At 49.0% G+C, this 21,127-nt stretch overlaps 1 protein-coding gene and 1 long non-coding RNA gene across 12 annotated transcripts in view; one reads left to right on the forward strand and one right to left on the reverse strand.

Moving 5' to 3' along the window:
* Window positions 1-20,274, forward strand: part of GABBR1 (gamma-aminobutyric acid type B receptor subunit 1) — a 29,440-nt gene extending 9,166 nt beyond the window's left edge. For 10 of the 11 annotated variants that reach the window (XM_081522982.1, XM_081522981.1, XM_081522991.1 and 7 more), the window contains 16 exons: window positions 369-539; window positions 1,585-1,686; window positions 2,112-2,177; window positions 2,621-2,812; window positions 9,163-9,405; window positions 10,028-10,091; window positions 11,544-11,621; window positions 12,986-13,136; window positions 13,574-13,706; window positions 15,015-15,131; window positions 15,234-15,341; window positions 15,767-15,860; window positions 16,560-16,687; window positions 17,694-17,822; window positions 18,012-18,155; window positions 18,859-20,274. In XM_081522982.1, coding sequence (XP_081379108.1) covers window positions 369-539; window positions 1,585-1,686; window positions 2,112-2,177; window positions 2,621-2,812; window positions 9,163-9,405; window positions 10,028-10,091; window positions 11,544-11,621; window positions 12,986-13,136; window positions 13,574-13,706; window positions 15,015-15,131; window positions 15,234-15,341; window positions 15,767-15,860; window positions 16,560-16,687; window positions 17,694-17,822; window positions 18,012-18,155; window positions 18,859-19,032 — 2,094 coding nt within the window. In that variant the 3' untranslated portion in view covers window positions 19,033-20,274. Of the gene's footprint in view, window positions 1-368; window positions 540-1,584; window positions 1,687-2,111; window positions 2,178-2,620; window positions 2,813-9,162; window positions 9,406-10,027; window positions 10,092-11,543; window positions 11,622-12,985; window positions 13,137-13,573; window positions 13,707-15,014; window positions 15,132-15,233; window positions 15,342-15,766; window positions 15,861-16,559; window positions 16,688-17,693; window positions 17,823-18,011; window positions 18,158-18,858 lie in introns of all 11 variants that reach the window. The other variant, XM_081522984.1, reaches the window with a different exon arrangement.
* Window positions 12,622-19,221, reverse strand: LOC145518428 (uncharacterized). The gene is made up of 2 exons (XR_014062888.1): window positions 19,163-19,221; window positions 12,622-13,297 (listed from the first exon to the last, which is right to left on the reverse strand). It is a non-coding gene; the product is annotated as an uncharacterized LOC145518428 (long non-coding RNA).
* Window positions 20,275-21,127: the final 853 nt, after the last annotated feature.

Genomic DNA, 21,127 nt, shown 5'->3' on the forward strand with positions numbered 1-21,127 from the left:
CCTGAGGGCCAGAAGGTGGGGCTGTCCCCTCTGGGGCCATTTACGAAAGAGGGGGGTATATTGAGACCTACAGCGGCCACGCTTCCGAGATCAGAGTCCTTTGGAGACCTGAGCTAGTTGGCCTGCTAGCAGCAGTGGCCTGACAGGGCTGCAGCTGACCTGCTCACCATCAGAAGGAATGGAAGGCAGATGAGTGAAAGGGTACACTGAGGGAGGGGGCTTTGGAGAGTCACTTTTCCTTGGGCAGAAGTAGGGAGGCTTGGCGAGAGTGAGGGAGAGAAGCCCAGAGGCAGGGAAGGGTGGAAGGAGCTCTCTTAGTGAGGCTGCCAGGAACACACTGGGACAGAAGGCTGTCCCTTCTCTCGTAGCTTTCCTACGGCTCCAGCTCACCGGCCCTGTCGAACCGACAACGCTTTCCTACGTTCTTCCGAACTCACCCATCGGCCACACTCCACAATCCCACCCGGGTGAAACTCTTCGAGAAGTGGGGCTGGAAGAAGATCGCCACCATCCAGCAGACCACCGAGGTCTTCACCTCGGTGAGGATGGATGGGAGCTTGGGCTCAAATCCCAGCCCAGAGGGATGCGACATGGGATTCCTTTTGGGGGTGATGACCTTGGTTCTTTATCAAGAGAGGACACATTCTGAGTGGGTTAAGTGCATGTTCTTCCTGTAACCAGAAGAATGAACCAGCTGGATTTTCAGGACCCTCTCCAACTTTTTGATTTTAGGATCTTTAATTTTTCCCTGCTTTGATGCTCTATCCCCCAGACACATATACTCCAAGCAACCCAGTTCTATTAAAGTAGGTTCATTTTAAAGTTGAGGTAAGATAAGGGAGAGAATATGAAACTAGAACCTGGGGAGGTAGTAGATTCCAGAGGCACTCCAGGGGAGGTGGTGGGCGTGTGTGATGGGAAGAGAGGGAATAGAGAGGGAGCCGGAGGGGAGGGAGAGAAGAGAGAGGCAGACAGACACATGCATGCACATGGTTGGTAATTGACGCAGAGGTGCAGATGTGCAAGGAGAGGTGGAGGGGGGAAAAGGGAGACTTGCGGGGGGTAGAAAGGAAATACCTGGCTCTTTACCCGAAGAAGACAGTCTGCTCCCTCTCTGTAATTCTATTCTTTGGGTCCTCTATTCACTCTCATGTTTGGTGACTCTTTAATCCTCCCCCAACCTTCTCAGTGACTCAGGACATTCTCTGATCCTTTTGCCTATCAGCCCACTTGCCTCTTGAGGTTGACATCATCCTGCCTAGACCAGACCCTGCCTTGTCTTTTCCTGGTTCTTCTGTTTTCCTTTCCCCAGTTTTTGCTGTCAGTCAAGGGTGGGGTGATGGGGTGACTTCCCTGGATGCAGAGCCTCAGGAGGGATTCACCAAGCACCTTCCCATAGGAAGCCATGTCCTAAGACCCCAGAAGCTCTCCTTCAAACTCTTCCCACAGGGCACAGAGCTGTTGGAGGGAGGTTCAGAACCGCTCTTCCTTTGTTCTGAGTATGTGGTCCCCAGGTGACACCTCCAGACTTTACTCCATTGTGCACCCTGTGCTTTCTCTATTTTTTCCTCATCCCCTCCCAAGACTCTGGACGACCTGGAGGAACGAGTGAAGGAGGCTGGAATCGAGATTACTTTCCGTCAGAGTTTCTTCTCAGATCCAGCTGTGCCCGTTAAGAACCTAAAGGTGGGCTGGTGGGGGCTGGTGGGCCCAGCCTGCATGGGTCTGGGTGGGGGGAACAGTGGTGGGTGGGAAAAGAGGCAGGCAGGGATGGGTTGGATTTTTTTTTTTTGGTGTTGAAATATAATTGACACACAATGTTGTATAAATTTAAGAAGTACAGTGTGTTGATTTGGTACATTAATCTATTGCAATTTGATTACCATCGTAGCATTAGCTAACACCTGCATCAAGTCACATAATTTTGATTCTTTGAGGCAGAAGCATCTCCCGGGGAAGGTTAGCTTCATCCTGTAGTTGACATTTATCCACTACTCATCGGACATAACCCTGCACTGAGTGCCTTGGGACAGGAAGTCAAAGCTGTGAAAGTACTTGCCTTGGTCCCTTCCTGTGTCCCTCAGGAGCTCTGTTCTCTCTCCATTCCATAGCGCCAGGATGCCCGGATCATCGTGGGACTTTTCTATGAGACTGAAGCCCGGAAAGTTTTTTGTGAGGTGGAGTTGGAATCTGAGAAAGAAGGGGCGCTGGGTGGGCTCTTTGCCTTGGGTGTCTCCTGGGCTCTCCTCTCTGCCTCTCTGAGCAAATGATCGGAGGATAGGATTAATATGAAATCCCTGTCTGTTGGCTCTGACTCCACATCTTGGCCTCTCACACACGTGACACTCTCTCCAGGTCTCATTTTCCTATCACTTTGTGTTTCCAGAGGAGCCAGAAGAATCTCATCTTTCCTGTCTGGCTGGAAAAGGCCACTCAGAAATAGAGGCTGGGTGACACTTAGAAGGAGAAGTAGTCGAACCTTCCCTGTTACCCCTAGACTTGTAGATTTCTCTTTTCAATGCTCTGCTTTTCTCTGAATCTGAAGAGGCTGAATAGTGTCATGTGAGATAAGACAACGAAATGAAACGAAGACCCAGCCCCACTCCTCCTCTGCACTCAGGTGTACAAGGAGCGGCTCTTTGGGAAGAAGTACGTCTGGTTCCTCATCGGGTGGTATGCTGACAATTGGTTCAAAATCTATGACCCGTCCATCAACTGCACAGTGGACGAGATGACCGAGGCGGTGGAGGGCCACATCACCACTGAGATCGTCATGCTGAACCCGGCCAACACTCGCAGCATTTCCAACATGGTGAGTGTGTGAGGACTTGGAAGCTGGCCCCTGGGCAGGAGGAAGGGCCTGAGGGGGTCTCTTAGGTGAGGGGAGCAGGTATGGGACTTGGAGGTTTAGGAGGACAAGGGGCCTCTGCTCACCCTCAACTTGTGCATCGTGTTTTCTATGGATTTCATCTCTGCCATGACTTCTGTGAGCAGGAAAGAGGGAGTTAAGAGAGTGGTACGTTCAGTGGGCCCCTGATGAGTTGCAGGGCTGTTACCATGGAAACAAGGAGCAGTTGGCAAGAAGTCAAATGAGGGAGAGGTGTTAATGACAATATAGATGCTGCATCTGCAAGCACACCTTTATAGGAGGGCAAAAATTCGTTTTATTTTCTTGGTGACTTCAGAGCACTTCAGAGTTGTTTAGTATTCACTCTTGATTGATACTCAATTAGCTTGGCTCCTGTTGCTTTTTTAAAAGTGATTCTCTTTTAGAATTTTAAATACAGAAGGGATTTTTGAAATCAGTTAGCCCCAGATAGCTGGTTTGTGATGGACCTTGGGCTAAAAGACACACTGATTGACGTGGGAATCGGCCTAGAGGGGAGGGGCACAAGTGTGCGTGTGCGTGTGGTGTTGTGTGGTGTGGCGGGGAGCTTCCTTTCTGGTTCAGGACTGCACTAAAGAGTATGAGAATCTTGGCTGAGCTTAACAGGGAAACCTATGAGTCTGCTTATTATACAGGTATAGCCCCAGATCTGGAATACCTGCCTTGGAGAGCATGCTAGGAGCACGTGAATGACTGTAAAACTACATGAATATCTTATTTATTTCATTTTTTATTTTTTGGCCACGCCGCAAGGCATGTAGGATCTTAATTCCTGGATGAGGGATTGAACCAATGCCCCTTGCATCAAAAGTGTGGTCTTAACCCTTGGACCACCATGGAAGTCCTGAGAATATCTTATTTTTAAAATGCTGTAGTAATAATCACTTTTATTTAGTAAACCAGGAGCTTAGACACATGATTTCAGTGATGCTCATAGTGACATTCTGATGTAGATTTTTCATTTCTATCTTATAGACTAAGAAATTGAGACTCAGAGAGGTTAAATGATTTATCACAGGTCACCAGCTGCTGAGTGGTGAGGCTGGAGTTGAATTCTAGTTGAATCTAACTCCAAACCATCTGCTCTGTCACCTCCCATGGAAAACCTTGAAGTCTCACTAAAAAGCTTGCCCTTATTATCAGCTAACACTGTTTAGCAGATGACAGTTTTTGAGCAAGAGAGAGATAAGATTCAGGAAGTTTATTCTGGCAGTGGATTGTGATGGAAGGGTCAGTTGCCATGTGTACTTTAATCATGGATACTGTCCTGTGACATTTTCAAGGGATCTTGGTTGAAAAATTATGATAGAAAAATTCTGCCAGGTAATTTCCATGTAGAGCACCTGAGAGGTGAGTTGTCCTGAGACCCTGGGGAAGTAGAGGAGGTGGTAACTGAAGCCAGAAAAGCTGGTTGGTGCCCTGAGCCCAGGACCTGCTAATAGTGCCTTCTGCCCCTTCTGCCCTGATAGGAAACAGGGATTTGGTTGGGGGTATATAGGCCACTCGGAGAAGGCAATGGCACCCCACTCCAGTACTCTTGCCTGGAAAATCCCATGGACGGAGAAGCCTGGTAGGCTGGTCTCTGGGGTTGTGAAGAGTCGGACACGACTGAGTGACTTCACTTTCACTTTTCACTTTTCACTTTCGTGCATTGGAGAAGGAAATGGCAACCCACTCCAGTATTCTTGCCTGGAGAATCCCAGGGACAGGGGAGCCTGGTGGGCTGCCGTCTATGGGGTCACACAGAGTCGGACATGACTGAAGAGACTTAGCAGCAGCAGCAGCAGCAGCAGCAGCATCATATAGGCCCCTGGGCTTTTGAGTTGGAGGATCTCTTTCTGACTCTTGGTCTCCAGAGAAAGATGGTGCCTGCTTTTGAGGTCTAGAGGTATTGCTAGACCTGCTTGGTAGCCTAAAATGCCAGATGAAGAGGCCAAGATTTTTCAGAGTGTAGAAGCCATCTTAATAATTAACTAGACACGAGGTTATAGATGGATCGGATAGGACCAAGAGAAGTGGATCAGAAGCAAGGATGGAGCCTACGACCCAGAACCAAGGAGATTTAGAAGAGAAGCAGAGTTGCCTTCACTCTGTAAGGAAAGCCTTGCATTAAGATCAATAGTTCTCAAACTTTAGCCTCTATCAGAACCATGACTGAGCTCTTCCCTTGGAAGTTCTGATTCAGTGGGTCTGGAGTGTGACTGGAACTTAATACATTTCAACAAGTTCCCTGGGATGTTGATGCTACTTGTCTGGGGACCACACTTTGAGGGCTGGTAGTGCAGTGGTTTTCAATCAGAAGTTGCAATATTTAGGGGAAGTTTCGGTTGTCTCAACTGGTATCTAATGAGTTGGCCAGGAATTCTTCTTTTTTTTTTTAATATTTGTTTGGCTGTGTTGGATCTTAGTTGTGGCATTCGAACTCTTAGTTGTGGCATGTGGGGTCTAGTTCCCTGACCAGGGATCCATCCCCAGCCCCGTGTATTGGGAATGTGGAGTCTTAGCCGCTGGACCACCAGGGAAGTCCCCAGGAATACTTCTAAATAACTTACAATGCAAAGGATCATCCCCACAACAAAGGATTATCTTGCTCAAAATGTCAATAGTGCAGAGACTGAGAAATTCTGGTTTAGATAAAGAGTTTTTAGGAGCCATATATGGGAGAGTGGATTAGAGTGGTTTTGGAGAAAAATAGCTCTAGGCTGGAGCTGTACTAGAGCTCAGGTATGAGGCAGTATACCTGGGGATAAGACATGGGGACTTCTCTGGCATTCCAGCGGTTAAGACTCCATGCTTCCAGTGCAGGGCGGGAGGGTTCGATCCCTGGTCAGGAAAATAAGATCCAACATGCCTCCAGGAGTGGCTAAAAAATAAAAATTAAATAAATAAATAATTTTAAAAAGAGTCTGGAAAATTAAAAAAAAAGATTGTCAGTAAATTCTGGTTGGGATAGAGGACCTGAGTACAATAGAAAATAAAAATCTACCTCAGGATATACATTTTAGATCACCATTGGACATCTATTCTCACATATAGAGACTGCCAACAGGACTGTTAAAAATTTAGGATCATACATTGGTACTTGGGTAATTCATTGATAATTCACTAATTTCTATGGGTTTTGTGGAATTTTTGTTGTTGTTTTCCTTAAGCCATCTTATAACATTTCCATTTGAAAATGTATAGCCATCTTTGCTGACCCAAAGGGGAGAGACTTTTTGGTAATTTTAGTCATGCCTGCGGGCACTGGTGCTCCCCGTATCCAAGTGTGTTAGTGGTGATGACCTGAAGCCAGGGGAGTATGAGGATCCAGGCTGTGGAGAGTGACATGCAGAGCAGATGATTCCCTTCCTGTCTGAGTGATTTTTGGATGCAGGGTTTACTTTGAACTGAAGGCTGGATGAGCTTGGAGGCTGACAGGTTGCTCAGGCTAGTTGCTATCTGCTGAGCAGATGCTATTGGAAAGAGACATTCCAGTTTACCGGGTAGCTGGAAGCGAATGGACTTTGAACGGATTGGAATCCCAGCTCAGCCATGTGCTAGCAGCACACCTTCAAGCAGGTGAAACTGTTCTGTGTCTCAGTTTCCTTGTCACTTCCTAAAATGAGCATATGTAGTATTTACCTCATTGGGTTATCTGAGAATTAAATAAGTTGATATATATGAGGACAATAATAAGAACAATGTAGATGTCAGCTATAATTATGATTGACATTATTCTGTATAAGAAGTGATATTAATGAAACATTTCAGCACAAAAGTATTAAGAGGACTCAGTGATTTGAAAGAGGTGATCCTAAGGTTTCAGTCCTATATACTGGGGAATGTTGGGAAAATAGAGCTTATTCTTAGATATTTTTAATTCGAGATTACTGATTATATAGTTACAAATGCCTTAGAGACAGAGATTCAGGACTTGAAATATTGAGCTGGAATTACAAATTTGGATTTTAGTAACAAAGATGAGGTTGAAAGAGAAAATGTAACTTTGTACTCAGCATTTTATAATGTTGTAATTTCATCCTTATAATAACTTTTCAAAGTAGTTAATATCACTTCCATTTTAAAGCCGAATAACTCCATGTGCTGTGCTTCATTGCTCAGTGGTATCCAACTCTTTTCAACCCCGTGGTCTGTAGCCTGCCAGGCTCCTCTGTCCATGGGGATTCTCCAGGCAAGAATACTAGAGTGGGTTGCCATGCCCTCCTGTAGGGGATCTTCCTGTCCCAGGGATTGAACCCAGATCTCCTGCATTGCAGGCAAATTCTTTACCGATTGAGCCACCAGGGAAGCCCGAATAACTCCATAGTGAAATCTAATAACTTGTTTGAGATTAAATAGCAGCTTGGTGGATTAGTTGGAATTAGAAGGCATCTTTCCATTTATCCATCCAATGGACATTTTTCTTAAAGATGGTTTTTTAAAAAACAATTTTATTTATTTATTTATTTATTTTGGCCGTGCTGGGTCTTCACTGCTGCATGGGCTTTCTCTAGTTGTAGTGAACAGGGGCTACTCTCTAGTTGTGGTGTGTGGGCTTCTCATTGTGGTGGCTTCTCTTGTTGCAGAGCATGGGCTCTAAGGCATGCAGACTTCAGGAGATGCGGATCCCAGGCTCTGGAGCACAGGCTCAATAGATGTGGCACACGAGTTTAGTTGCTCCTCGGCTTCTTGGATCAGGGATTGAATCCATGTCTCCAGCGTTGGCAGGTGGATTCTTTACCACTGAGCCACAAGGGAAGTCCCAAAGATTGTTTTTTTGGAAGCAGTTTTTAGGTTCACAGGAAAATTGAGAGGAAGACACAGAGGTTTCCTATATGCTCCCTGCCCCACTCATTCGTAGCTTCCCCCATTATCGGCATTCCCCACCAGAGTGTTTACAGCTGATGAACCTACGCTGCTACGTCATTAACACTCAATGTCCATTGTTTACAGAGGGCTCACTCTTGGTGTTGTACATTGAGTGGGTGTTGATAAATGGATAATCACATTTCATTGCCTTCATCTATAGACACTTGTTGTTTGTCCAGAATGGGCGGGGCACAGTCCTGGATGGATGCTGAGGATTAAGAGCAGAAGAAACCCTGGTCCTGTCCTCAGGAGAAGCAGAGCGTAGGCCTGCCTGTCTTCAATCCTGAGCTGTTTCCACCTTACCACACTGCCCATCCTTTGCATCTCCCATTCCCCCGTGCCTCCAGAAAGCTGAATAGAAGGGAAAGTAGGCAGGGCATCGGGAATAGGGATTCATATTTATTCTTCATTCATCTATTCATCCCTTCATTAGAGTATGTATGTATGTTGGTCTCCCGCATTGCAGGTGGATTCTTTACTGTCTGAGCCACCAGGGAAGCCCATGTAGGTATGTTAACACATTCCAAGTCTAAACAGAGCTGTGTGGTGCCCCTGTGTATTAGCTATGCTTTGCCAAGAGGTGGACACTGAGCCTTTCCTGGTATGGTTTCTGGGAGATAAGGAAGGGCAGACATGATTTTCCCTATTATGTGGAAGACAGTTCCAAAAAAGGAAGCAATTTACTTGCAGTCATTTAGGTAAACAGTGTTACTGCCGGGTGTAGAAATTCAGCTCTCTTGATCCATTTCATGACAGAGTTAAAGGAGCTCTTATTCTTTTTAGTTTTCTTGGAAAAAGAAGATGGAAGGTTGGAAGGGGTGTGGGTAGGATTGAATAATCGACTTCAAACGTGTGAAGGGTGTTTCTGCAGCCCCAAGTCTTCTGAAAACCATCCAAGAGACAGCGAACTGAAAGCACACGAGGATGGCAGGAAGTCAGCACGCTAAAGAAAAATCTTTCTGGTTGACAGAGCGAGGAAGGCTGTGGTGTCACCTTCCCTGGGCTCTTTCAGACTTGGAGGAGCTGTTAGTTCCTGCGTCAGCTCTGTTGGGAGAGTCTGAAGGCTGAGAGAACACCAGTGCTGCAGCTCCTCACTGGCGGGGCCACATCTTTGCTTTGCTCTCTCTCTCTGCTTTCATTTCATTCTCTCTGCTGTTCATTATGCAGAGCATCTATTTATTAAACTTCTCTGCTTGCAGTTCTGAGCTTGCAGCTGTGCACACTAAGGCCATCGGACCCAGCTAACCCCTGCTTTAGTCTAGTAGCTTCTGATCTTAGATGCGCATGTATAGTTAGGGATGTTGAATGTACACAGGCTCAATCTGACGACTTGAACATAAACCATCCATTCAAGTCAAAGTGTCAGAGCCAGACTCAGAAGCCCACCCCACTCCAATCCTTTCGTCCTGTTCTTCCCTTCTTAGACATCCCAGGAGTTCGTGGAGAAACTGACCAAACGACTAAAACGACACCCCGAGGAGACGGGAGGCTTCCAGGAGGCACCCCTAGCCTATGATGCCATTTGGGCCTTGGCACTGGCCCTCAACAAGACGTCTGGAGGGGGCGGCCGTTCAGGCGTGCGCCTGGAAGACTTCAACTACAACAACCAGACCATAACTGACCAAATCTACCGGGCAATGAACTCCTCGTCCTTTGAGGGTGTTTCCGTGAGTTACAGCAACCCCTTTGCTGGCCTCTGTCCTATCCGGAGAGACCTCTCTGAGACTTCTTCTCCAGGAGACATGCCTTCTGTCTCAGTTCCCTTTCTCTCTGCAATAATCAGTCTCAGACCAGGGAAGTAGGAGCCCCCAAGCCAGAAAACCCCACAGAAGTCTAGAAGAGCAATGCTATATTCCATTTCTTCCAACCTCTCCCCTCACTTCTCTCAGTCCCGATATTTATGAGTCAGATGAAAATTACAGGATTTAAAAGAGGAAGCAGCCTGAAAGAGCCTCTCCTTATTCCTATTAAAGTGGGGAAATCAGCATCCAGAGGGGCTTGGTGACTTGCTCAGGTCACATAGCCAGAGCCCAGGTCCCCTGGTATTCCATCTGGGGATTTTTCCCATTCAAATCTCCTGGGTGAAGCTTCTTTTCCAAAGAATAATGTTTCTAAAATCTAGGGTATGGGCATCTGGGGTATGTCCTATATGCAGGCAAATGCCATAAATAGAATTCATTCAGAAGCTCAATTACTTCAAAAACATAAGGATTCAAAGAGGCCCTGATGTTCTCATTTTGTTCTTGCTTTTATCCCCTTTGCCTTCCTCCACATGTTTCTCCCCCTCAGGGCCATGTGGTGTTTGATGCCAGCGGCTCTCGGATGGCATGGACACTCATCGAGCAGCTGCAGGGTGAGCATAGGGATGTGGGGGGATGGGGAGGTTTGTGGGGGGGCCAGGCTGGGGCTGGGCTAGGATACCGTCTGGGAGGAGAACCCTAGGAGACATGAAGACATTGCCTTGGTGCCTCCCTACCTCATGCCTGCTCTTCCGTGTTCCTCAAGCTTTTAAATGATAATGATATTGATAATAAAACAGTGATGGGGGAGTTTCTGTGAGTTGCAGTGGTTGTGCATGCAAATTGAAAACAACCACTCTTTTCCCCTAGTGGCACCCATTTTGATGTGAGAAATTTCCCTCTGGTGACTTGAGGGGTTCATGATTTGTCAGCGGCATATTCATGGACTCAAGGAAAGCTGAATCTAGGAAACATGCTATTTTTAAAGGGAACCTATTGCACTTCCTTGATATGTAAACAATTAGCTCTAATTTTTCTGCAGTACGTCTAGTTTGGCTTTTCTAGATGGTATATGCTTATAACTTCACACAGTGATGTATTTGCAAAACTTGTGAATTAGTTTTTCAACTCCACTCCACTCAGATTCTTAGAGCAGGGCCAAAAGAACCATTTCTTGGCCTCCTGTGAAAAGTTTCTTTCTTTTCCTTCTCCCGACCTCCTACATCCTTTCAGATCTTTGTAACCAGGACAAGAACGAATAGACTTCAGCCACGGTCCAAGGGCTGTGAGTTGGCTTTAGAAGAAAAAGTTATGGTAACTGGGGCAGCTCTACAAATCTTAGGAGTGGCTGAATTTCACTTTGTGGCTTTTTAAGAGGCAGATGCAACTTGTCTAAGGAATTAGAAGCCAAGTCAATGGAAGAGAAATTTCTAAAATTAAAATGAAAGCCTCTGGGAAAATAGATCTTGTGATTCTCTCAGGAGAGGGAGAATAAGCAGAAATATGTTTAAAGATTTTTAAGCCAGAATCACAGTGAGAGACATTTTCCTGAAGTGTGAGCCCATGGAATGGGCGGCAGACATCCTGTGCAGCATTCTTCACTGAAGAGCTTGAAGCATATAAGATGTTCTTGTTTGTTTGTGTGGGCTTCCCTGGTGGCTCAGTGGTAGAGAATGTGCCTGCCAATGCAGGAGACGTGAGTTTGATCCCTGAACTGGGAAGATTCCCTGGAGAAGGAAATGGCAACCCACTCCAGGATTCTTCCAGGAAATCCCATGGACAGAGGAGCCTGCAGGCTACAAGTCCATGGAGTCACAAAGAGTCAGACATGACTGAGTGACTAAACAACAGCACTTTCTTTGTGTTTCCTTGGAATCCACCCTATAGTGCTTTTCATTCAGATCGCTGTTTCAAGTGGCCCCCAGATCCTTCCAAGTATCCTTTGGGGGCTCAGGTGAAGGGAGAATCAGATATGACCACAGAGATCTACTTTAGGGAAGTGTGAGGTTGAGAATGCTTGGGATCAGCTCTTCACCTACCTGTGGTTACTCCTATCATCTGTCCAGGTGGTAGCTACAAAAAGATTGGCTATTATGACAGTACCAAGGATGACCTTTCCTGGTCCAAAACGGATAAGTGGATTGGTAAGTGAATCTTGTTTATAATTTCCTTTAACCCCTCTGAACCTTGACGAATACTGTGTTTGAATGAGGGTGTGGTGGTTGGTACCATGGGGTTGAAATGTGCTAAGGAGATGAACCAGGGGCTGGGTTTCTGAGAAAGGGAATAAAACCTCCAAGATGTGGGTAGGAGAGACTGGTGTATTTGGATAGGGTATAGGCAGTGGGTAGCAATGCATTCTTAAAAATAGTACATTCCTGGGACGACTGGGGATTAGGTCCAGGGGGCAGGAAATGAAAACTCCATTTGGGTTTCCCAGATGTTCTGGTGACCTGATGTATCTGAACCAGCTACTTCAAGCCTCAAGTTGCCTCTTAGCTTTCTTAGGAAGACGGTTGCTTAAACTGTAGGAGAGGACGTAAAACCTCATTTAATTGTCTTCTGTTAAAATGCGCTTTTTAAGAAGAGAAAGGAAGCAATTATATTCCTTGTGTGCTTGGTGGGCTAAATAATAGGAAATGGGAAAGATACTCAAGGTGGGCAAAATAAGGACTCTACTGATCAAAAAAAGGCTTGGTGTCTTCAGGAGGGGGAGGGGCACAGCCGTGGAAGACAGCTGCCATCTGCCCTGCCCAGCTGAAATCTAGTAGTTCTCAGCACTGCTGGAGTTTTGAAATTTTTTTTTTTTTATAATTTGAATTTAGGACAGTGTTCTGTATTGCTATAAATGCTGCATGGCCTAAATTATGCTTTTTTTTTTTAAAAAAAAAAAAGCTCAGCAAATTGAAATTAGTCTTTTTTTTTCTCCCTCTCTCTGTGAATTCTATGACAACTTTGAGCTTCCCTTTAATAATAACTGAGAAACACCTTTGGGAATATCACCTGGCCAGGATTAAAGTCACAGATCAGTTTGTTTGTTTTTTTTAAAAAGAAAATTCTTCCTGAGGTTAGGAGGCCAGACTCTATTTTGAGGCACTTTAGCTTCATGATTCTATGATTGTCTTTTGCAGCTTCTGATATGAGTTGTAAGAGACCTCATAAAATTTATTTCTCGGTATCCTCGTCTTTCCCTTCCATTTTTCTTTCCCGAAAGAAAGATGAAAAAACACAAAGAATAAAAAATAACAACAAAAAGACTACAACTTTGGTGCTACAGCTCAGCCTCTAGCTCCATCTTCTTGTCTCATTTCTGATTGCTTCCTAAGAGCCCCAGAATCAAAGAGCATTTGGGCTGCAGCAGCCCTGATTCAGGGCAGTTAGGGCCTCCTGTCCTCAGAGTTAAGACCTGGGTGCCCATCAGCAGCTTGGTCCTTCTCCCCTTTATCCTGTCCCACCTTCATGCCTTTGTCCTTCCTCCTTTCTCTTCCCCCTCCCCTGTGCCACGCAGGAGGGTCCCCTCCAGCTGACCAGACCTTGGTCATCAAGACGTTCCGCTTCCTGTCACAGAAACTCTTTATCTCCGTCTCCGTTCTCTCCAGCCTGGGCATTGTTCTAGCTGTTGTCTGTCTGTCCTTTAACATCTATAACTCCCATGTCCGGTAAGTTTCTCTTCTGACATTTCCCTGTCCTGTCTGCTTCTCCAAGATAACGGTCATTTGCTTGAAGGGAGTGAGGAGGAAAGTATGTAGCTCCTGAGGCCGTGCATCTCTGAGGTTTCCATTTATTGTTTGCCCAGTGACCTATCCCTGCTCCAAAGCATCTAATGGAAAAATAAAAAAGCTTTTGGAATCAGGTAACACAATTTAGGGCTCTAAAGAGAGTGTGTGTGGCAGGGTCTTGTGCCCGGGAAGCCCTCTGTGGGCCCCCATGACCTAACTGGCTTTGTCTCTGATGCCAGCTCCAAGGCCACCTGCCTTTGTCTTCTGGCCCTGAGGTTGGGGTCAGGGCATTGCAGGGTGTTTGGGGAGCTGAGCCTCCCTGGAGAGGAGGGTAATTCTGCTCTTCTATCTCTCCCACCCTTCTGCCTCTGCCCTAGTTATATCCAGAACTCACAGCCCACCCTGAATAATCTGACTGCTGTGGGCTGCTCACTAGCCTTAGCCGCTGTCTTCCCCCTCGGGCTGGATGGTTACCACATCGGGAGAAGTCAGTTCCCCTTCGTCTGCCAGGTAAGGAGGGGGTGGCAGGTCTCCTGCCAGAGCATGGCTCTCCCGCCCGCCCCCTCAGGAGCACCTTCTGTGATGCGCCGTCCCCTGCCTGTCCTTCTCCTTGTCTTTCCTCAACCCTTGTCCCTGTTTCTCCTCCTGACTTCGCCCCCTGATCTCTGTCTGGCTCTGTCCCTTCTTTCTGTGCCTCCAGACTTTTTAATTCTGTAGCTGGCTTGTCAGTTCCAAGGTTGCCATGGCATGCCTTGCAGAGAAGGGTGGGGAGGTATTGAAGGCACAGGAAGGGGGTCTTCACAGAGACCCTTTGGACAATGGTGGCCTGTCTGTGGTGCGGGGGCTGAGAACAAGAACTGGGGACTTCCCGTGGGAGCCTTAGTTGTGGTTGGGAAGGATGGAGGCGGGGATCTGAACCAACAGCAGGGAGAGTTGGGGGGAAGGGACCGCTCTCACACAGGGAGGAGGCCCTGTGGGACTCTTGGTACATGGAAGGTTCTGGGGCTGCAGAGTAAGCCTGGTTTCAGTAGCAATATTTGTTTGGTTCTCTCTTATGCTGGTGGGAAATACTGCCCCTCGCTTTCTTGCCCATTCTAACTCTTCTCCTCTGCTCTGTACCTATCCTGATCACACATCTGTACACATGGCATTTGCACACACATACACCTACAGTTCTTCAGAGAGACCCAATACAGTGGGAAAGCAGATAATTAGCAGTGACACACAAGAGGTATCAGACCAGGGATCTGCTGTGGGAACAAAGAGAAAGCAGCTGACTGTCCGAGTGGCTGCATGGACCTCACCAAGGGCGCATGTGAATTGTGAAGGATGCAGGGGCTTTTGTCGGCTGGAGAAATAAAAGAGGGTTACTCCATGAGTGGAGGGAGTGTCCTGTGGGTAGCAGAGGCACAAAAGAGTGTAGATCAAGGGCAAGGGTAAGCAAGCAAGCAGTTGAGCAGGGCTGGAGCATGGGACAGGTGAGGGTCTGCAGCAGGTAAGGGTCTGGGGGGAGAAGAGGCTGGAAAGGTGGGTGGGACCATGTTGTAAAGGGTCACATCTGGAGGTGTTCAGGCTGCAATCTGCAGGCCTTGGAGAACAGTCAGAAGTAACTGGCTATTAAAACCCATTTTTTAGCAAGATTATCCAGGTGGCAAAGTGCAAAGAGACTCTCTGCTGCCCAGTCGCCCTCCCCACCCAGCACCTACTGGCTGCATCCTGCCAGTCTGGTCATCCGTTCCCTCCTACAGCCCTGCCCCATCCTGGCACTGTCCACTTGCTGCCCTGCCCTATTCTATCCTGCCCTCTCTCCTTTCCTAGGCCCGCCTCTGGCTCCTGGGTTTGGGCTTTAGCCTAGGCTACGGCTCCATGTTCACCAAGATCTGGTGGGTCCATACGGTCTTCACAAAGAAGGAGGAAAAGAAAGAGTGGAGGAAGGTGAGCTGCTCTGGATCCCTTAGCCCCTAGTGCCTAGGCTCTCAGGGCTTGGGAGACCCTCTCCCCCCCCCAACATGCCTGTGCTCCCGTGTGTTGACTCAGACCCTGGAGCCCTGGAAGCTGTATGCCACTGTGGGCCTGCTGGTGGGCATGGACGTCCTCACCCTCGCCATCTGGCAGATTGTGGACCCCCTGCACCGGACCATTGAGGTACCCTTTGAGGAGGTGCTGGGGTCAGGAGGCCTTGCAGGACACACTGGTGGAAGGGCCTTGAGAGCTGCAGGGGCTCTTGAGGAGAAGAGCTGTCCATGGGAGGTGTGTTCCAGCCCTGGGTATCTCAGCAGCTCTCCCTGCTTCCTGGAGGAAGCCCCAGCAGACACTCTGAATTCCTGTGATGAAAGGAAGTAGTGCAGATCTGGGAGGATGGGCAGATTTTCAGATCTGGTGGAAAGTGGGGGAACAAGCACTTATAAGGTGCTTAGGCAAATGTTCCCAGACCTGTAGTTGGATCTGGCATGAGAATTGAGGATCTCTTCAGAAAGAGGGGGCAGAACCTGGAGTCGGGGACTGAGCAGAGGTGGGGAGGGGAGGGGAGGACAGCAACCATCTTGCCTGTGGCTCTGTCTCTCCCTTAGACTTTTGCCAAGGAGGAGCCGAAGGAAGATATTGATGTGTCTATTCTGCCCCAGCTGGAGCACTGTAGCTCCAAGAAGATGAACACGTGGCTTGGTGTGCAGGGTGTGGGGGAGAGGTGGGGGAGATGCCCATAAAGAGGGGGTAGTGGGGAGGGAGTGTGTTTGGAGTGGGCAGTAGCTTTGGAGGGAGAAGGGTCTTTGGAAAAAGAGACAGAGAGCTCATGTCAGCTCAGTTTGAATCTCCTCCTGTTGGTCACTGCATTAGTCTTTTCTGAGCATGGGGAGAGTTGGTCTTTTGCCTGAGGTGCTTAGTGTCCAGTGCAGGGATGAGGCAGAGCCTGTGTTCATCAGAGGGATCAGTGATGTGGCCTCACCCTCATCTCCATCTCTTGTCTGGTCCACTCCCTGGAGTGAGACTGGGGCTGCGAGGGGTTAGGCCCCTTTGGCCCTTTTAACATCACTCTGACCTCTGACCACAAATGGCAAACCTACCCTCAGCATGGAAAGCCATCTTCCCACTCAGAGGGTGAGGATGTGAGACACTGTGTGTGGCTCAAGCCCTTGATGACTGACAGCCACTCATGACCATCATTGTCCTGTGTGATGGGGCTCTTAGTCCCAGGAGGAAGCAATGAGGTCAGGGCGAGTTGGGTGGACCTGGGGGCAGTGGACAGGGAGGGGTGTACTAGGTCAGAGGGGCTGGGTTGGAGAGGAGGCCCCCATGTCACTGCCATCAGAAGGAGCACAGAGAAGTGGGGAGTGAGCGGAGGATAATCCTTCCCTGCCATCCTAGGCATCTTCTATGGTTACAAGGGGCTGCTGCTGCTGCTGGGTATATTTCTTGCTTATGAGACCAAGAGTGTGTCCACTGAGAAGATCAATGACCACCGGGCTGTGGGCATGGCCATCTACAATGTGGCGGTGAGCTCCCTGGACACCTGGCATCAACCATGGGTTCTGGCCACAGCAACCCAATGGGGGTGGCCTGGGAAGAATGAGGTGTCCGATGTGGCGTCAGTTGGGTGGAAGTCTTAAAACATTTTCTAATGCCTTGGGTTTGAAAAGCACTTTATAAAAGTATAAAGTGCACATCAATCTTCATACAACCACCCAGTGAAGTGGTGATTAGCATCCCCACTAGAAAGATGCGGAAGCAGAAACAGGTGAAATTCCTCATCTGTGGTTCCCAAGCTGGAATCTGAATGAGATTTCCTGCCAGGGATGCTCAGGACTGGCTCTTAAGGACTCTGGTGTGTGTACAGAGATCCTGGGGGCTCCTGTCTGGAGGGAGGGGCTGTCCTAGGGCTGGAGCTGGTTTGGGACAGTTTATCTGGGATTCTTACCAACCTACAGTTGAAGATGATCCTGACTATTGTTGTTCAGTCGCTAAGTCGTGTCTGAAGTCGTGTCTGACTCTTTGAGACCCCATGGACTACTGCACACCAGGCTTCCCTGTCCTCCACTATCTCCCGGAGTCTGCTCAAAATCATGTCCACTGAGTGTGATGCCATCCAACCATCTCATCCTTGGCTGCCCCCTTCTCCTTTTGCTCTCAGTCTTTCCCAGCATCAGGGTTTTTCCCAATGAGTCGGCTCTTCCCATTAGGTGGCCAAAGTATTGGAGCTTCAGCTTCAGCATCAGTCCTTCCAGTGAAAATTCAGGGTTGATTTCCTATAGGTTTGACTGTTTTGATCCCCTTGCTGTCCGAAGGACTCTCAAGAGTCTTCTTCAGCACCCCACAATTCAAAAGCATCAATTCTTCAGTGCTCAGCCTTCTTTATGGTCCAACTCTCACATCCCAACTTTGGGTCCTTTTTGAATGGAAAGTTCCCCAGGAACCTGTCCCCATAGACTTTTCTGAGGGAAGAAGACCCTGGCTCTTTTCTGAGCCAGCAGGTCTGTGACCCCACACACGCTCTGCCCCCAGGTTCTGTGCCTCATCACTGCCCCGGTCACCATGATCCTGTCCAGTCAGCAGGATGCTGCCTTCGCCTTCGCCTCTCTGGCCATAGTTTTCTCCTCCTATATCACCCTGGTGGTGCTCTTTGTGCCCAAGGTATGGCTCTGGGTGTCCTCCCAGCCTCTCCAGCCCCTGTCCCCTCTGTGTCCCTACTTCCCTTCCTCCCACTTCGTCCGTTTTGGGCCCAGCTCCCTCTTGTTTTCCTTCCTTCCAACTGCAACCCACCATGAGCTAATCGCTGACAGTCCCTGCTGGCCCATCCACACCCCCAACTCCCGCTCCCAGATGCGCAGGCTGATCACCCGAGGGGAGTGGCAGTCGGAGGCACAGGACACCATGAAGACAGGGTCCTCGACCAACAACAACGAGGAGGAGAAGTCCAGGCTGTTGGAGAAGGAGAACCGCGAGCTGGAGAAGATCATCGCCGAGGTGTGTGGTGAAAGCAGAGGTGGCGGCAGGTCGGGGAGGCCCACGTCTCGGGTGGGGTCAGGCTTCCAGAGGTAGAGCCTGAGATCGGGGTTCCTGTGCACGTGCTTTACCAAGGGAGGGTCTCAGGAGACAAGCTGCCAGGGAGTGAGTGGAGGAGGACAGGGAAGGGGAGAAGGTGGAGTCAGTCTCAGGTAAAAATCTGGTCAAGTGCTGGCCTCAGCGGGTGGATAGGCTCTGGAGCCGGAACTGCATTGTTGACTCCGCCTCCTGGAGGCGAGGGCGTGGCCCTGGGCTGGGCGTGGCTGGTTGTGGGGGTTGAGTAGGCCCTGCAGTGAGAGGGATCTGGGCAGATCTACAGGGTGTTTGCAGTGCCGCTAGCGGGAGTTAGGGGCCAGTGCAGTGTCAGGCTGGGTATTCAAACTGGGTTGGCATCAATCTGTTGAGTACGTTACGGGAAGCGGAAGCTATGCGCGCGGCGCTTTCTCCCCTCGCCCACCGCCTTTGTTTCCCTGATCTCGACTGCTGCCCCACTGTGTTCACTGTGTGCTTTCGGGTCTCCCTGTTCCTGCCTGAGGGCTCCTGTTCTTTTCTTCTGTCCGTCTTCCCCTCCCTCTCCCCCACATTTTTCTCTGCCTCTCCTTCCCTCCTCCCACCCTTTCCTGACTTCCTCTCTCCCACTCGCCCGATTGTTTTCTTCCTCCAGAAAGAGGAGCGCGTCTCTGAACTGCGCCATCAGCTCCAGTCTCGGCAGCAGCTCCGATCCCGGCGTCACCCTCCGACACCCCCAGACCCCTCGGGGGGCCTGCCCAGGGGGCCCTCTGAGCCCCCTGACCGGCTTAGCTGTGATGGAAGTCGAGTCCACTTGCTTTACAAGTGAGGGAGGTGTGAGGGGGGACAGGCAAGTAGGGGGAGGGAGAGGGAGAAAGGAGGGGGGGGGCTCGGGACGAAGCAGGGGATCCCTACCCTAGATGGAAAGAACACCGTTCCATCCCATCTCTTGTAAATACCTGCCCCTCTTGAGTCCCAGAGTCCCAGGTCCCAGCGTCGTCTGAGTCTCCAGTGCTCTGGGAGCCAGGCCCTGTTCTCTCATTCATTCGTCTCATTGTCTGTCTCTACTTCATAATCGAGTTTGTACCCGGCTTGAGGCTTCTCACTCACTGGCTCCTTGGTGCCTCACAACACACACCCCCTCTTCTTTTCCTCTGGTTGCCACGGCAACCGGGCAGCCACCCTCGCCTTTGTGCTCTGCTCCCACCGGCAGGGGCCTCCCCAGAGTGCTCTCCCCGTGGCACCAGGACCTGGCCATTTCTCTCACCATCCTCATCTCCTTCCAACCCACTTGCCCCTCCACACAGCCACACGTTTTGTCCCTCTTAAATTTAGCTTTTGCAAGGCACTCACTCGTTTTGTCAAGGCTCACATGTTCCTTCCCTCTTCCCAACACACATCTATCCTCCCTGTTCTCACTTTCTTGTTTGCACATGTGTTTCACATGTGCTCTCTCCACCCTTCCTGTGGCCACACATGCCCTGCTGTATTCCCTTCCCTCATGGCTGCATGTGCCCCTCTTACAGTCATGGATATGCCCTTGGGAGAGCTGTGTGGGTGGGCATGTGCCATTCATACATGCCCAAGTTTATCTGTGCACTTGCCCTGTGTGCCCTCGTGTACCCTCTTCTTTTTGCACCTTAAAATCATTGTGTTCTTCCAGCAGAGCCATATGCACCCACCCTGCACATTGTTACACACTTTTCCTCGATTCCCTTCTGCTGGGGCCGTCCACATCCGGGTCCACATCACACTCGGTTTCTGCTCGCACTCACCCTGCTCTCCTTTGCGCTCTGGAGCACCCTCGGTTCACACTCACAATCCTCCTCTACGAGAGTGCTCCCTTCGGTTTTGTATTTTTCTGAGGGAAAGAAGGGAGAAGAAATGGGGGCAGGTTTGGGGAGCTGCTTGCAGTGGGTAGTTGGTGAGAATACTGACCAAAGGAAGGCACCCCTGACTGTGGAGGCAGAAGATGGTGCTGTGTGGTGGGAGGTGGTGTCCTTCTTGCACTGTGGTGTCTTGGGGGAAGGAGCTCCCCAAATCTCAATAAACCAGTGAATGGAGTGACTCAGCACCTCGTCCCTTACTGTGAATCGAGTTGGCTTCAGCCCAAGGAGGGAGGCTCTGGGGGCCCCCCTCATTGATGAAAAGGCACTTCAGTGAAGGGATCGACAGAGGTATTGTATTGATCCACCGAGGGCTTAGCAGGGCAAAGCAGGACACAGTTAGGGCTGAGATTAGTGAAGAGTGACATAACTGGTTAAAAGTGTGGGCCGGAGTCAAACTACCAGAGCTTCAGATTCTAACATGTACAAAAAACATTTCTAATCTCTATTCTCCATGTCCTCACTTGTGAAGGTAATAGTCATCATCCCCACCACCATCTTCACATCCATCCCTCTGCAGAGTGGATGCCAGGATGAGTGCTCACGATGGTTCTTGGCTCACGGAGCATGTTGGGTAAACAAGCCACTGTCACTGTTTAATGAGGTCTCTGACAGTGATGGGCATGTATTGGGAGCCTGGAGCATGTGGCTGAACAGATGTGAGGACTATTCCTCCTAGGAATTGAGGATAATAAAAAAACATGACCGCTTGGAGGTAGCGGATTAGATGGTCCCTGAGTTCTTCCAGCCTGAAAAGTCATTGAGAACTCTGAGCATCTTGGCAGGAGCTTGCTGTCCACAGGAAAGAGAGTCCTCAATGGCCAATGGAAACAAAACGAAACATTTCTTGACAATTTTGTAATTTTTTGTGTCCCCTTGGAGAAGTGGTTTTTTTGTTTTTTTTTTTCCGAAGCTCAGTTTCTCTCCTTCCCCATAGCACTGATTTTTTTCAAGTGATTTTCATATTTTTTTTTTCAAAAGCGCTGCAAGGATTGGATAGGCCCTGTCATTTCACCACCCTGTTTAATAGCCAATTTC

This window comes from Giraffa tippelskirchi, chromosome 8 (assembly GCF_054371585.1).
Source record: "Giraffa tippelskirchi isolate mGirTip1 chromosome 8, T2T-mGirTip1v1.2.pri, whole genome shotgun sequence".
NCBI lineage: Eukaryota > Metazoa > Chordata > Mammalia > Artiodactyla > Giraffidae > Giraffa > Giraffa tippelskirchi.